The 16,438-nt window shown below is 39.6% G+C and overlaps 1 protein-coding gene across 1 annotated transcript in view; it reads left to right on the top strand.

The window, feature by feature from the left end:
- The window catches only part of LOC136881161 (kinesin-like protein CG14535), a 195,978-nt gene that overhangs the window by 148,756 nt on the left and 30,784 nt on the right, over positions 1-16,438 (top strand). The window contains exons 5-8 of the mRNA XM_067153824.2: positions 6,116-6,209; positions 8,746-8,943; positions 11,429-11,638; positions 16,116-16,254. Coding sequence (XP_067009925.2) covers positions 6,116-6,209; positions 8,746-8,943; positions 11,429-11,638; positions 16,116-16,254 — 641 coding nt within the window. The remainder of the gene's footprint in view (positions 1-6,115; positions 6,210-8,745; positions 8,944-11,428; positions 11,639-16,115; positions 16,255-16,438) is intronic.

Here is a 16,438-nt window from a genome sequence, read left to right as displayed (position 1 = left end):
GATAAGCTCAATTTCCATGTAGAAAATATAACCGATACGATGCGGAAGAGGATTTCTTCCTATGGTCACGTGACAAGAATGAGCCCTACAAGGTCAACCGAGTGGATCTTCTCCTACTTCCAAGGTAAGAAGACAAAAGGGTCCTTATTCAGTGAGGTAGAAAAAGATCTACAAGAGGTGCGCATCACACATGATGGTATCGTGGAGCATAATCCACTTAAGGAGAAACTTCAAGACCACAAGAGTTCCCAAGAAAACGCGAAGCTGAAAACAGGGAATGCGCGGACAGAAGAAAGGAAGGAATACCGGCAACGAATGCGGGAGAACTGGGCAAATGTTAAAGGAGACAGTTAAAATTACATGGTCCTTAGTAGGCCGATATGACGTGAATGAATAATAATAATAATAATAATAATAATAATAATAATAAAGTTAGTAGTACTATAGGAACTTGCGAATCTATTTTTTAAATATCCACACTTCTCACAGATCTACCGCTTTTCGGGAGGTGGGAATTAATAACACGACAAATTCGCTTAATGAAATATTGTACTTCACTTTGATCAGAATAACAGATTCAAAAGTTAATCCGACCACGAGCTGGTCCTCATTACATATTCGGCTGTGACCTGTACTGTTTGGTATTTGCATGTCTTCTCCTGGTACCACTCACTCGCTTATAATCCGTAATTTATGGTTATACGAGCCCGCCGCAATGCTACGGAAATTCAGATGCAAATGTTTCGTGTGATTTAAATAATATATTTCGTGCATTATTGCGTGCTTAAGAAGATGGGGAACTGCTGTTAGAATGCTTTAGTTAATTCGTAGAGCAGTACCGCATAATACTGTGTTTCGTCTCAGCAAGGAATATCGGCTTCGTAAAAATATATATTCTGTTTAATACCTTCATCTGCCCTAATGGTGCGATAATTTTATCTAAACAATGAAGCTTCTTGTTTTAAAAGAGGGGGTATGATTGGCTCACATGATAAAGCGCTGCCTTTCTGCCCTAGAGTTTGATAAATCGAACCTGCTTCTTTTTAGGTCCGGAGACCACTGATCCACGGACGGAGCAATAAATAATAGATAACATTAATGTTTAAAGAATTATAAAACGACCCTCATAAACAAGAGACCAATTGAAACGGACACCCTATTTCATTTCTTTCTTGAATTACAATCATCTTTTCTTCTTTTTCTAAAGTTTTTCCCACATCTGTGGGGTCTCGGGTGTGAACTGTGGACTTGGCCCTATTTTACAGCTGGATGCCCTTACTGACGCCTACCCTATGTGGAAGGATGTAATCACTACTGCATGTTTCTATGGTGACAGTATTGTGTGAATAAGAAGAGAAAAGTTTTGAGACAAATACGCCGTCCCCAAGCCAGAATAATAATTATACTCGTTTAATACCCGCGATTCAGTCTAGAATAGAATCTGCGACCCCTTGGGTCAACGCTGACCATTCAGGCAAAAAGTCTAACTCCTTTTGAAATTACAATAAAATACAATAAAGTTCAAAATAACTCCACAGAGGGAGCTTACCTGAAATGACCCTCTGCTGTATGATATGCCCAAATGCATCTATAGGATGGCTCGGGATTTACCTCGAGATCTGACCTAATGAGGAACGAAACTCCACCTGGTCCTGGTTAGAAAATAAACAGTGCACGAGTCGGCTCTTACTAGAAGATCGCTACTGCAGACTTGTCGTGCGGGTGAGTACATGTAACAGGGGGAGAGAAGGTGGAATAAGGGGCGATGCGCTCCACCCGCTTCATTCAAACACACGAAGACATTTATACAGCGTAATCCAGAGCTCAAACTGATGTCGGTAGATTGCTCGTTTTTTATTTCCATTATTTTCATTAGAGCTTTACAATCGGGGTGAAACGGTCCCTTCACGAAGAAATCTAGTAGAATTGTATTGTAAAAGCATAAAAGAAGGAAGATACATTTTTATGACTTCGCGTGATTTAGAGATATTCGTAAAGCAGATGACGACAGCTTTATAGTTGCGTAGATGCTAAGGGTTTTAATACTGTAATGTTCAATTCAATTTCAGAAATCACAATTCGAATTCCTGTCAATGCATAGATTACTCAAAATGAAAATTTTACGTTCCGTTTGTTTGGATCACACGTCGGTAAGATCAAACTATGACTACATCAGCAACCGCAACGACAATAGTTTCCTTTTACAGTAAAATCTAGAAAACTGGTGTATTTCGGGCATATTAAGAGAAACACACGAAGATATGCTTTACTACAATTGATCCTCCAGGGGAAGATAGAAATCAGTACAAGAAGAAGAATTTCTTTGTTAAAGAACTTGAGAACATTACAAGTTTCGAGGGTCATTCCAGACAATTACAGATAAAGGATGTGTTGCCGAGCTGATCGCCAACATCCGAAACGGATATTCACCACAAAAAGAACGAATAAAATATATCAGTTAGTATCAAAACGTTCCTGGAAATTTCACTTCATTACCCTTTGAGTTCGACGAGTGGAGTAGCCGAACGCGCCACGGCTATGGTCCGAACTCTGCATTCGGCTGTCCTGAGAATATTTCTCCGTGGTTTTCCATTTTCACTTCCAGGCACATATCGGGACAACGCCACATCGAAAGATTTCGGCGACGAAAGTATGAGAAAGGACTAGGATTTGGAAGGTAGTGACTGTAGTCTTAATAAAGGTACAGCCCCAGTACTTGCCCGGTGTGAAAATGGGGAACCCTGGAAAACCATCGTCAGGGATGCGGACGGTGAGATTCGAACCCACTATCTCCCGAATTCAGTCTCACAACTGCGTGACCCTAACTGCACTGCCAAGTCCCTCGGATTATGAAAACCCTTGTACCATTCGTACAGTTAGTTATCTTTGTCACTGCTTCGCCACCATAAACTTTCTAAGTTCTTCGTATTCTGCACATGAACCTGATGTTGCATCGCTACTACGATAGCGACGTTCCACCACGTACGTTCAACACAGACTTTCGTAGTATTCGGTCTGAAGCTTTTAACTAATTTGGCCCCATTAACCAACAATACTTTGCTAAAATAGGCTAAAAATCTTGTTTCAGATATTGGCAAACAATTACCTGCAATTATTGGAGGCCCTTCTTCAACGGAATTCCAGAGGCAGCGGATAGGAATTGTTATCCAGTGAGAAAATGCTGCCAGAGTTACGGCCCGTTTCCGAATAACTCTCCACTGGACGAAGTATTTTATCTTACTTTTTAGATTTTCGAGCTGGAGCAAAGCACAAAGGTCAAAAGCAGAAAATATTGCTCGAATTATCGCATTTTGTAAATAATTAAACAATTAGCTTGGTATCATTTTTCTCCAAATTTACCCATGTTTAATGTACTTCGGTTCGAATTCCCATAGCGCTCTAAAATAAATAAGTCTGTCATCTTTGGCATGTCAATCAATACTAGTATGTCTAAACATTTCGTTGGTAAATTTTCTGAATGTTTCGTAGTATTGGTTATTTTTGTAAAAATGAAGTTAACGTGAGAGTTTGATGAAACGTGTTGAATTAATATTGTTATGCCTTCTTTTCTCCAGTTTTAAGTCTTCTGATTTTTCTGTATTTCTCAATTTCAACTACAAGTTTCACACTGAATACTAAAATTTTCAGTAACGTTGAGTATGCAGGGGTGAGGAGAGTAAAACATCCCATTGAGTTTGGAATTAACGGATTCGTACTGCGCATAGTACTTGCAGTGAAACCTGTGCACATGGTTGGAGTAAAGGGACTGCAGCAAGTAACCTCGTAGGCAGTGTTACCAAGTCTAGAAATTAAAAACATCGCTAGATTGTACGTAAATATTTCGGGAGTTTTAATGAAAAATTCGGTAGTTTCTCGAGCACTGAAATGTTATAATACAACTAAATTAAAGAATGCAATAGTAATGTGAAGTTATTTTGAGAAAAATATACAATTTCACTCGCCCTTACTCTCTGGCCACTCTATGCTTCGTCTTCTTCTTCTTCCTGCTTTGCTTGTAGATGTAGTTATTTATCAGGAGTACACATTATATACCTATTTTTAAGTTGTAGCAGGATGCAGATTTTATGTTACAGTAAATGTGCGGGTCGGGGATTTCCCTTCGTATGATGCAGTCAAGCCTGAGTTCAATAACAGAGGAGAGATTACGTAACCCGAGCCTGAAATGAATGCTGGCAAGAACCTAAACGTCGCGCATTGAGACGAGGAAAGTTTTCTGGCACAAATAAATTATGCACCATTAATCATTATTATTTATTTTCGTTAACTTTGGATCAGAAGAAATGTCGGGACACTTATTTTTTTTCGGGTTTTCTAGTGTGTTGCAAAAACATCGGGAGATCTCCTGAAATTTCGGGAGACCTGGCAACACTGCTCGTAGCCCACGACCTGCTAAGTCCCTTTCACTTGCCATCCGGGTTGCATACTATACACACCCCGGTTACATTGATGACCAGAGCCTGGATTCTGTCCCGCACAACAAGTCTGCTATGAGGTTTGTGCGAACATAAGGGGCCCGGATTATGATAAGCCCTACTTTCTCCACCTTACGGAAGAGCGGGCAGGCGACACTTTGCAATCTAACCTGTTACTGCCTAAACGTCCGGACTCAGTTGATGACTTGTAAGACACATCATCAGCTCCCTCTCCTCTCTTATAGTTAGCTCCACCACATAACAGTAAGCAAGATTTCCCTTCCACTTTGCAGACTTATGACTGACAACGACATTTTAATTTAATTTTTCAAATTATATTAAATTGTAATGAGTCAAATTTTGAAAATGAAACAAAATTTGAAAATTCAAAATTTTGCCGGTGGCAGTTGACATTTCCTGCGCAGTTCTACATTTTGTAGATGGAATAAAACTAATGAAAGTTGCCTCATGTTTAATTGATTAGACAGCCTGGGAAATCCCTTATGTCTCCTTCTCTTTTCCAGTCTTGCTACCGTAAGTAGAAAGAAGTACAACTTAGATAAACAAAGACAATGATTACTACTCCTCTTACCTGATGAGATTTTGATGACGCACATTTAGAGGGGACTGAGGCTGTAACAGAGATTCGCGTTAATGCACGATAAGATGTGTTTTATGGCCGTTAGTAAAATGTAAAGTAGTTAGGAAGCAGTGAATGGACAAGGAGAGAGACTTTGTACAGTTACAGGAAATTGTCGGGCTGTTCGTTCGGACTTTTTAAGGTGGGCGTAGAGCACAATTATTATTATTTTCTCTACTGTTAATCTTTCTCGCCACTTGAATCTGCAAACAGTTTCATTGCTCTTTCTTGCGATCAGCACTTGATGCCAATTTGGTACAGTTTTATGGCCAGCTGTCCTTCCTGACGAAAACAATTTGCGTGTTACTGTGGTAGCTGATAGTGAACTGTTTATTCTGAGGAGGTGTGTATTAAGAGGAGAAAAAACCGCCTAGTCCCCGAACCAGAGGAAGTAACCACATGCGGATAAAATCCGTGCCCCAGCCGGGAATGAAAAACCAGGATCCTCTAAACCGAAATCCTCAATGATGATCATTCATCCAAGGAGCTGAGCTGGAAGAACAGACTAAATTTATTATATTTTACAAACCTTTCAAATCCAGGAATATACACACTTGTCCTCAGAGTATTTTTTCCCTTTCTTCCTCCCTTCTCTCTTTCATCTTTCAACACTTACCCTCTTCCAACCACAAAAGCCTTAGGTTTTCGAGGTCTGCGTAGATTTTTATTTTCATAAATACAGGGGAAATTCCCCCGTCAAAATAACAATTACTTCACAAACACTGTCTTTTATGGCCTATCGTTTTTGTTCAGCTAATATCTTCGTTCTTCTTAGGTTAATGAGATAGGCTTTTGATGTTGTACTTCCCTTTGCAACCACTAACACCAACACCGTCTGAAGTAAATATTAAACGTGTTATATTTTTGTTTACTACACAAACAACAGATAATGTAAAACTAATGTTGTACCTAAAAGTGTATTCCCCTACCAAGTAAAACATCACTGCCATTTATATATAAATGCTTCATAAAAGTAAGGTATTCGGTAAAAATAGAAAATATGGCGCACCGTCGTAAGCCCAAACAATGTTGTCTGTTCCAGACGGAGATCTGCTCGAGTGCTCTCACCGATGTGATACACGCTGTCATCAACGGGACAGATGGCTGCCTTTTTTGCTTCGGACATGCCAGACTAGGTGAGTTCAACAATAGAAATACCCGTATGACCTTAGCACGATCATTGGTTAAAAATACATCACAGAATGTTAGGAAAGCTGCCTTATTATTTCGAATGTGAATTACTGGTCACATAAATTGATTGATTGATTGATTGATTGATTGATTGATTGATTGATTGATTGATTGATTGATTGATTGATTGATTGATTGATTGATTGATTGATTGATTGATTGATTGATTGATTGATTGATTGATTGATTGATTGATTGATTGATTGATTGATTGATTGATTGATTGATTGATTGATTGATTGATTGATTGATTGATTGATTGATTGATTGATTGATTGATTGATTGATTGATTGATTGATTGATTGATTGATTGATTGATTGATTGATTGATTGATTGATTGATTGATTGATTGATTGATTGATTGATTGATTGATTGATTGATTGATTGATTGATTGATTGATTGATTGATTGATTGATTGATTGATTGATTGATTGATTGATTGATTGATTGATTGATTGATTGATTGATTGATTGATTGATTGATTGATTGATTGATTGATTGATTGATTGATTGATTGATTGATTGATTGATTGATTGATTGATTGATTGATTGATTGATTGATTGATTGATTGATTGATTGATTGATTGATTGATTGATTGATTGATTGATTGATTGATTGATTGATTGATTGATTGATTGATTGATTGATTGATTGATTGATTGATTGATTGATTGATTGATTGATTGATTGATTGATTGATTGATTGATTGATTGATTGATTGATTGATTGATTGATTGATTGATTGATTGATTGATTGATTGATTGATTGATTGATTGATTGATTGATTGATTGATTGATTGATTGATTGATTGATTGATTGATTGATTGATTGATTGATTGATTGATTGATTGATTGATTGATTGATTGATTGATTGATTGATTGATTGATTGATTGATTGATTGATTGATTGATTCTATATGAGTGGGTCTCGTGCAAATAATCTACGATCCTACTCAATATTTTGCTAAACTTTAATATTTCGAACCATAATTTCTGTATCGGTACATCAAATGCAGCTCTGGTCTCGTACAGTGTGCACAATGGACTACGTCTTCCAGTGCGGGCTAGAACAAGTTGTTTACTTTCATTCTTGTTAGGGCATGTGATGCTGTTGATGGTAATTCGTCCGATGGATGAGGACGTTCACCAGCCTCTTGGTGTTACTCGACAGGAGCAGTGTATGCGCCGACACCAGCTTTCACCCTCCCGCAACCTGGTTATCATCACACACCCAGATCAGTAGATCGTCCATTAGAATCAGCTAGAAAGACCTGCATCAGGCCTCTCCGGAAGGTACACAGCGCCCTAGCAATATCTTGGAAATCCTGCATCCCACACTGTTCTCTTGCCGTGTAAACGCCTACAAGTTCCCTGCCCGCAGTACTTGGATTATCCGGCAATCGCCTAGCAGGTCAGCAACCCGCAGTACACGAACGAGCTATTGCGCTCTTTCCTTTTAAATAAATGTTAAGATCTTACAGGCAGGAGATTGGTTCAACTAGTGGAGCTTTGTGCATACATGTACTTAATTTATCTCTGTGTCGTAACGTATAGGAGTAGCCTGCTATAATTCAAGCTTATGTATCTGTGTGTGCATTTTGCTAGGTTTTTCACATAACTAAACTCAAATGTATGTAAATCCCGTAGGTCAAGCCTTTAAAAACCTCTCGTAATCATATTCCTATATTAGTAGAAGAAAGACAACCTGACACCACAGAAATAACGATTCTTAGAGAGTAAGAATTGAAACAGTCCAATATAAGGAGAAATTACGTTTAATACCAAAAGGCGTTTAAAAAGTTACAGAATTTAATGCCAAAGTATCATAAACCACAGCTACCTCTGTATATCATTCGTGGAGAGCCCAATACCGGATCAGAAGTTCGTGGATCCAAATCCGGCAGAGGTAGTAGGATTTTTGAAGTACGGAAGAATGTCCATTCGGCAGTCCATGTCGTATGATGTCATGTAAAGTATCTCTAGTAACTCATTTAAAGTTGACCTGACAAAGTTCATTTCAGAGAGGAGATATGGGTGTTTCGGATTTTTTTAACGCCGTTGCAACTTTTGTATCAAGAACGATGGACATAATTTTCAACAGCTACTTTGATGTAACGTAAGATCTACATTGGTTTTCAACTCCATCAATATTAACTCTTAACTAATAATTTCGACATACCGAAATGAAACTGAACGCCCGTCCGCGCTGCTACAGCTTACCGGTGACTCAGTAATGAATTGCGGGTAATCGTCCCCTGCATAGTGCGGCAACTTTTCGTAGCATCTCCCTGTAGATTCAGAACACGTATGACGGAAATAGGATTTTTGTTGTTTTTATTTATTCTTTTCCAGACCTAATACTATCCCAAAATCAATTCAAGAACAAAACATTCGAGATAGAAACTGTTCTAGTGAAAAGACATGATTGTCGGAAGCTCGGTGTACTTATTACGGCATTTTTTATGACAGGTAAGACGTACACGATGGTAGGAAGTCCGGAGTCGGCCCACACTCTGGGAGTCATCCCGTGCGCCATCTCTTGGCTCTTCCGAGGAATCAATGAGCAGAAACAGAAGACCGGCGCCAGGTTCTCGGTACGAGTATCCGCTGTCGAGGTGTTGGGGTCATCTCATCACCTGAAGGACCTCCTGGCCGCGCACGCTACTGGTGAGTATCATCAATGTGAGCGGAAAGTCCGTGAAACACAAACGTTGTTGTCGAATATATTTACTCCTTGGCATTAAATCCACCGAATCCTACTATTTAAGGAGTACGTCCATGTTTTAGTACTCCTTAGTAGTTTGAAGTGTTTGTCTAACAAGGGAATTGATTTGCTTGGACAACACAGATTTCAGTGGAACGTGGGAGAATGATCATTTACCTTTTTCTTTGCCGTAAAATCAACGTTAGTGTTATAATTTATTGCTGAAAAATGTCTGAGTTGGTGGGTGAAGTTAAATGATGGCGTATAATGACGTCACGTATGCACTGTAGAAATATATTGATAGTTGAATATTACACGTACATAAAATTGTAACGTCGGCGTATACTAACGCATACATTTAAATTTAAACAGGGAATATTAATACATTTGAAAATCAAAGTTCAAATCATGACAATAAAATGAAGGATGTGGATGTGGAAGGGCCTAACCGAGGCGGAACGTATACTTTCATGGTTTGAGATTCCAAATTAGAAGTAATGTTTCTACGAGACCAACATATATTCAAACGAAAATTAAATAAATATGAAAATTAACGTTCAGAACACAAATCTAAATCATAAAAAACACGAATAAAAGTGAAAAACTGCTTCATAACTGAAAATCATTAAGATTTCAGAAAAGTAGAAAAAGACTGAAAGGTAGAAAAAGGATATTAAATATCCCTCTGGGAAAATGAAATGATCATAAATATGTATTTCAGTAAAATATGTGTCGCAATGTTACCTAGCAACCGTGCAGGTTGTGATGTGAAATATTGACGGATGATCATGATATACAGATCCACGGTCTGTGCAGCTCTCAAGGTACTGTTGCCAGGTAACATCACGTCACACATTTTGATGCATGACACTACTTCGTTACAAACATTTTCGGATGCCCTCCAACCGTAAGACTTATTCATTTCAATATAACATTTAACAGATCCACTACGCAGAATGAATTACGTGACATCTTAGACTGAAGGCTGTTTTCATTTCAGCGTACCATACCAGAAAAACGCTAGTGAATTTTTATCTTCGAATTAAGCATCGCATGCCTACGAGTACAAGATACAAAGTGACATAACTAAAACTAAAAAAATGCCTCGAACTACCACAAAATTGAAAATGTAAAGTGTATCACATTCGCAAATGAAAACATATTATCGCATGGACATACATTTTAAATTGGTGCAGACATTACAAAAGTCAACCGGAATAGAAACATTAGATTTAAATTATAGAAAAAAGGTTAGTAAGTCGTCTTGCCTTTACGAAAATGAAAATCCACAGCCTGTTTCCAGTCGTTTCACTGGGTTAGGAATGGGACGAATGAAGCCCCCATCTAGCTGCGAGGATAGGAATTGTGCCGGCTGCCGAAGTGTGACGCACTCCTCTGGGGCAATGATTATGAATGAAAAATGGCAGGGAAAACCGGAGTAACTGGAGAAAAACCTGTCCCGCCCCCGCTTAGTCCAGCACAAATCTCACATGCAGTGACCGGGATTTGAACCACAGAACCAAGAGGTGAGAGGCCGGCGCGCTGCCGCCTGAGCCATGGAGACTTTCTCTACCAAAGTGATTATGGAAATGTTATGAAATTATTACTCCATTAGTGAAATTCCTATTTATGTTTATAGGTAGCGCCGGGGAAACCCGTGCTCATAATCATTAAATAAGTTAAATCATTAAATTGAAAAAACAAACAGTGCTCACCCTTAGACAGCGCTCAGAGCAGACCGGACAACACGCCCGATGTACAAGAGGCACAAGTGCCACGCTACGGGACTGAATAACACTCGACAATGGACACGCACTGTTTTATCGTGAGCACCATTCAACTGGACACTAAACACATCTGCTCCTCACACTCACTCACACAGTGACGTACTCGGGAGATGTGCACGCGTGGACATGGGTCAGCAAGCAAAGGGTGCCTCAAAATCACGGTTTCCAGCGTTTCCTGTTCATTAACAAGGGTCAATTCCGCGTCGGTCTTATAAATATTTTCTGAGCAATTTTTATTTTTTCCACCCTGTATTTTACGAGCCTTCCTTAAATGATCACTCAGAATGACATTTTAACATAATCATTGACAACCTAATTGGCAGGGCTCTGAGACTAGCACAGTGTCGATGGGGTGTTTCTGAATTCATCTGTTGTCCTCGTTGATTCTTCCTTTAGTTACCATGATGACAGGAAGATCACGTTGTAAATTCTTATTGGGGTTGTTAGATCTTTTCTTATTTTATCTCCGTTTCTCTGTGACATTTTGGCTCAAGGGAGTGGTAGGGCGTTAATAAGTGACAGTGGGAGAGAAACAACAACCGCGAGAAAAGCGGCATGTGTTCCGCTATTATCTCAACAGAATCCCTCCTGGTTAAAAGAACTTTGGCTGCTCTGCAATGTTCACAAATATTGATTAATTCAGCTTCTGTCTTGGTTGCAGATTCCGAACAGTCGCCAGGAGTGTATCTGCGGGACGATCCGCTGTTTGGAACTCAGCTCCAGAACCAGAGCGAGCTGCGAGTGCCCACGGCGGAGAAGGCTGCCTTCTACCTGGATGCTGCCCTGAACAGCCGAGAAGGTGGGGAGAAGGACTCGCACTTCCTGTACACCTTACATGTGTACCAGTACAGCGTGGCTGACAGGGGAGGAGGTGAGAACCTGTTTGTTGGGTTGCGTCATTTAGATCGTTCTTGGAAACTGCTAGAGGTGAACGTCGTTCTCTATTGCCTGGCAGTGAGGTATTGCACTTTTTCTATAAATATCTTCTGTAAGGGTTGATCGAGCTTCGTCGTTTGCGACACAATCTAAAACTCGTGCAGCTTGGATGTGGTAAAGTACAGAGCTCAAAAAAGTTTTGCCTGTTACGATTTTGGGACGGTATGAGACACAGTGCCTCAAAGTTGATTACAGTATTGGACTGTAAGCCAATGTGTGAGACACATCGCGACACTAAACCCAGACTAGGTTCGATATTTGTCTGGTAGGAGGCCTTTGTACTGTCGGTCAGTTTAAAATCACTTGTGAGTTCGGTGATTTATACCAGGTGTATGCATGCACAAATTTTTCCCGGTTTCAGTAAGAGATGGCGTCAGTGAACAGTACGCAGCGTACGTCAGGTTGTTCGTCTGACATTAAGCTACCAACACACACAAGTTGAGTCCTCCAAACACCAGCGTCTGTGTTGTATCGTTCAGTGATCATGTCGACGTTTGTGTCTGAAAAAGAACATTCGCGGCATGCATTGCTTTACGTATTTAATCAAAAGGAAAAGGCTGTGGAAAGTCATCGTTTGCTGGTAGAAGCATATGGTGAACACACTCCATCGATTAGAACATGTGAGGCATGGTTTCGACGATTTGAACGTGGTGATTTCAATGTGAAAGACAGTGCGCGCTTGATAGACCACAAAAGTGCGAAGACGAGCAATTGCACAATACACAACCCAAGGATCCAAAGATCTTGCACTATAGAGGTAAATGAATAGTTAGTATCAATCATGCGGGAACTTGCAGCCTAAAATGAATTGTATTTTGAGGTGTTCACGTGTTCTTTACATCAAACAAAGAAGTTGCTCCCCATCTGTCCCACGTAGCTTGCTGGACATTGATTGCAATTAAATTTGTATACTCCAGATTTATGAAATTTATCATTGACCTAATTTACTGTATGATGATTATAGAAAAGATGAAAATTATAATTTATTGGCACATAGGAAACCCATATATTGTACATTTATTTTATGTAACAAGCCTCAGGGCACGAGGTGGCTATACACGGTACTGAGCTGCCACACATGGATTGATAATTTTGTGTTCAAAATCCACACATAGCAAAATTAAGATTTGACTAAATCAGAATATGTAAAACCTTTTTGAGTAATGCAGAATAATAATAATGGATAATAATAAGAATTAGGTAACGGTTGTTCCTTTGAAAGTAGTGGTAAATTGCAATTGATTATTTGTTACAAGTATAAATACAGTGATTAGAAACATACACATGTTTAATACAATTCCAGTCACACTTAAGCTTTATAATTGCATTTATTATATGATATGGATAATTTGCTTGTGTTTTAGAGATGTTTAGTGAGCTTAACACAATTCTAACTTGACAGTAGTGTTAAGCTACGCATAGAACTTACAATATATTATTGCGAGTAAACTGTCGATAATGTACAGGGTCTTTCATATAAACCCAGGCCAAACACACGTTGTTTGTACTCTGCACTGCGGCAGCTGAAGTATGTGAGATGCGGACATAGTTCTTGACCTTGCAAGCAAGTGTTCGACCTGGCAAGCATGAGTCACCAGTCTGAATCTCAGCTGTTAACATGGTGACAATTATCACTGCAACACCGCATTTCCGTACGTAAAAGTTCTGGTTTCATCTCAATGCTCATGTGAACAGTCATAACTCTCGCTATTGGTGTGCAGAAAATCCTAATGGTGTTTATGACGTCCCTCATTATGGTAGGAATATTGGTGTTTGGTGTGCTCTTAGTGAAGGACCTATTTTTTTTTTCAAGACGACAGTAAATGCATCAGGAAATGTGAAAGACAAAGAAACACACTGGTGGAATGATAGGGTAAAGATTAAAGTGAAGGAAAAGAAAATGGCATGGAAAGCATGGAAAACATCTAAGACTGAAGAAAGTAGAAGAAAATATGTGGAGGCAAAGAATTTGGCCAAGAAAGTAGTGGAGGAAGAAAAGAGGAAAAGCTGGGCCTTATTCACACAGAAATTGAGAGATGATACGCAGGGCAGCAAGAAATTACTGTATGGCATCTTAAGAAACAAAAAGAGAGATCAAGTAAACACCAGATTTGTGAAGGATGAAGGTGGCATAATTTTAACAAAGCCAGAAGAAATAAGAAATAGATGGAGAGAGTATTTTCAGAAGCTGCTGAACATAAGAACGGATGACAGTCATTCAATGGACGACCAGGAAAAACAATTAGTTCACGAAGAAATGGATAAAGAAATTACAATGAATGAAATTGAAATGGCAGTAAGAAAGATGAAGAATGGAAAAACTGCTGGAATAGATGAAATTTCAGTGGAGATGATAAAGGCAGCTGGAGCTGTAGGCCTGCAGTGGACATATCGGGTTCTCAGATGTCTGGGAGAATAAGCAGGTCCCTGAGGATTGGCAAAAAGGAATAATCATCCCAATTTTCAAGAAAGGTGATAAGAAAGTTTTGAAGAACTACAGGGGAATTACTCTAATATCCCATGTTGCTAAGATAATGGAAAGGATACTGGAAAGTAGAATAAGATTGAGGGTTGAGAAGCAGATACAGGAAAATCAGTTTGGTTTCAGAAGTGGAAGGTCAACAATAGAGCCCATTTTCATTATGAGACAACTAATGGAAAAGCATTGGGAGCACGGGAATGATATGGTGATGACATTCATTGATATTGAAAAGGCATATGACAGTGTCCCTAGGACGAAAGTTTGGGACAGTCTGGTGCAAAAAGGAATTGGACAGGGATTAATAAAAATGATCATGGCATTGTATAAGGAATGTTGTAGTTGCGTGCAAACACAAGTTGGCAGTACAAGTTGGTTCAAAATAACTAGTGGGCTGAGACAGGGAAGCGTTCTATCACCAATCCTGTTTACAATAGTAATGGATGACATCATGAGAACAGCAAAAGCAGCATATGGAGGAAGAGAAATGAACATGATGTTATTTGCAGATGATATTGTGATTTGGGGAGAAGACGACAGGAAGGTTCAAAAACAGTTGAATGTGGTGAATGGGAAGATTGAAGAATGTGGATTGAAAATAAGTGTAGAAAAGTGTAAACTCTTGTTATGACTAGAGGGGAGAAAGAAGAGAAAGATCAGATTAGACTTGCAGGCAAGTCCCTGGAAGTAGTGGAAACGTTTAAATACCTGGGGAGTGAATTAATGGAGAATGCTCGACTGGATGATGAGATTAGTAAAAGGATTCAAGCTGGAAGTTGTTTCTATCATAGTGTAAGAAACATGTTATGGGACAAAGATGTGCCAATGGAAGCAAAGGATACTATGTTCAAGATGTATTACGTACCCATAACAACTTACGGAGCAGAAACTTGGACAATGACAAAGAAGGATGAGAGTCGAATACAGGCAGCCGAAATGAAATTCTTGAGGAGTATGGTACAGAAGAGTAGAAGAGACAAAATAAGGAATGAGAAAATCCGGGAAGAAATTGCAGTGGAAAAAATGAATGATAGAATAAAGAAGAGCCAACTAAGATGGTTTGGGCACATAAAGCGAATGAGCGACGAAAGAATACCAAAAAAGGTGATGGAAATGCAAATCCAAGGAAGGAGAGGCCATGGACGACCACGATTGAGATGGAAGGATACCATCCAACGCAGCATTATAGAAAGAAACCTGGACTGGGACACAGTGTTGGAGGAGGAGTGGTGGAAAGACCGAAGAAAGTGGAGAGGAACCATATTTGCCCCTACCCAGCTACAGCTGGATAAAGGGAAATGATGATGATGATGATGATGATGAGTAAATGCAGAGAGGTACCAGGATGACATTTTGATGCTGTTTTTCTATCCGTTAATGGAAGAAGAAATATCGCATGGGTGGTTTCAACAAGATTCAGCCGCTGCTCATACAGCAGAAGATTTCCTTCTCACAATCTCTGAAGTGTTTGCAGACAGAGTGATCAGTGCTGCTCTACTTCCCTCTCGTTCTCCAGATCTAACAGTGTGTGATTTTTACTTGAGCAGTAAACAGAAATTGAACAAATCCTCACACACTGGAGGAACTGAAAGAAAATGTTACGAATAAAATCAGAAACATTACACTCGCAGAACTGACTCGCGTCAGCCAGAATGTGATTCCCAGATACAGTTCCTGTATAACCCAGGAAGGAAGACACTTCCAGCTTTTATTTATAAGGTAAGATTGTATACACGCGTAAAGCAGGACGGTCGCGTGCGACGTAAATTTGGCTGAGACAGCTGGCATAGCACAGAGTACAAACAGCGTGCGTTTGGTCCGACTTTATATGAGATACGCTGTATAGGTAATTTACGAGCTGTCTCCTCAGTAAACAGAATTCCCTTTGTTTGAAGGTGAAGTTGTGAGTCAGTGAACAATGTTTACTCCCCAGTGGCCGGTGGGCGAAGTCGTCTTCATCTGATAGATCTTGCAAGCTGCGAGACAGCGAGATCCAGTGGTGGGCTCCCTCTGTCTGGCCTGGGCAACGTTCTTCTTGCGATCTTCAATGGACAAAAGCACCTCCCGTATCGGTAAGATCTTTATCATGTTACCCTCACGATTGGAATTTCCCTCGCATTACATGAAGGAACGTTCTTCTTCTGATCCAAGATGCATGCATGAGGAGTGTCTCCTGTAACCTGGCTTAGCAGTGATTCGCAATACAAACCGTATGTTCAAACTAATGCATTGGAGTGTAATCAAAACAAATGGAAC

The sequence above is a fragment of the Anabrus simplex genome, chromosome 9, assembly GCF_040414725.1.
Source record: "Anabrus simplex isolate iqAnaSimp1 chromosome 9, ASM4041472v1, whole genome shotgun sequence".
In the NCBI taxonomy this organism is placed as follows: domain Eukaryota; kingdom Metazoa; phylum Arthropoda; class Insecta; order Orthoptera; family Tettigoniidae; genus Anabrus; species Anabrus simplex.
Note: the sequence above shows the minus strand (reverse complement) of the source record. Positions and strands in the feature narration are given on the sequence as shown.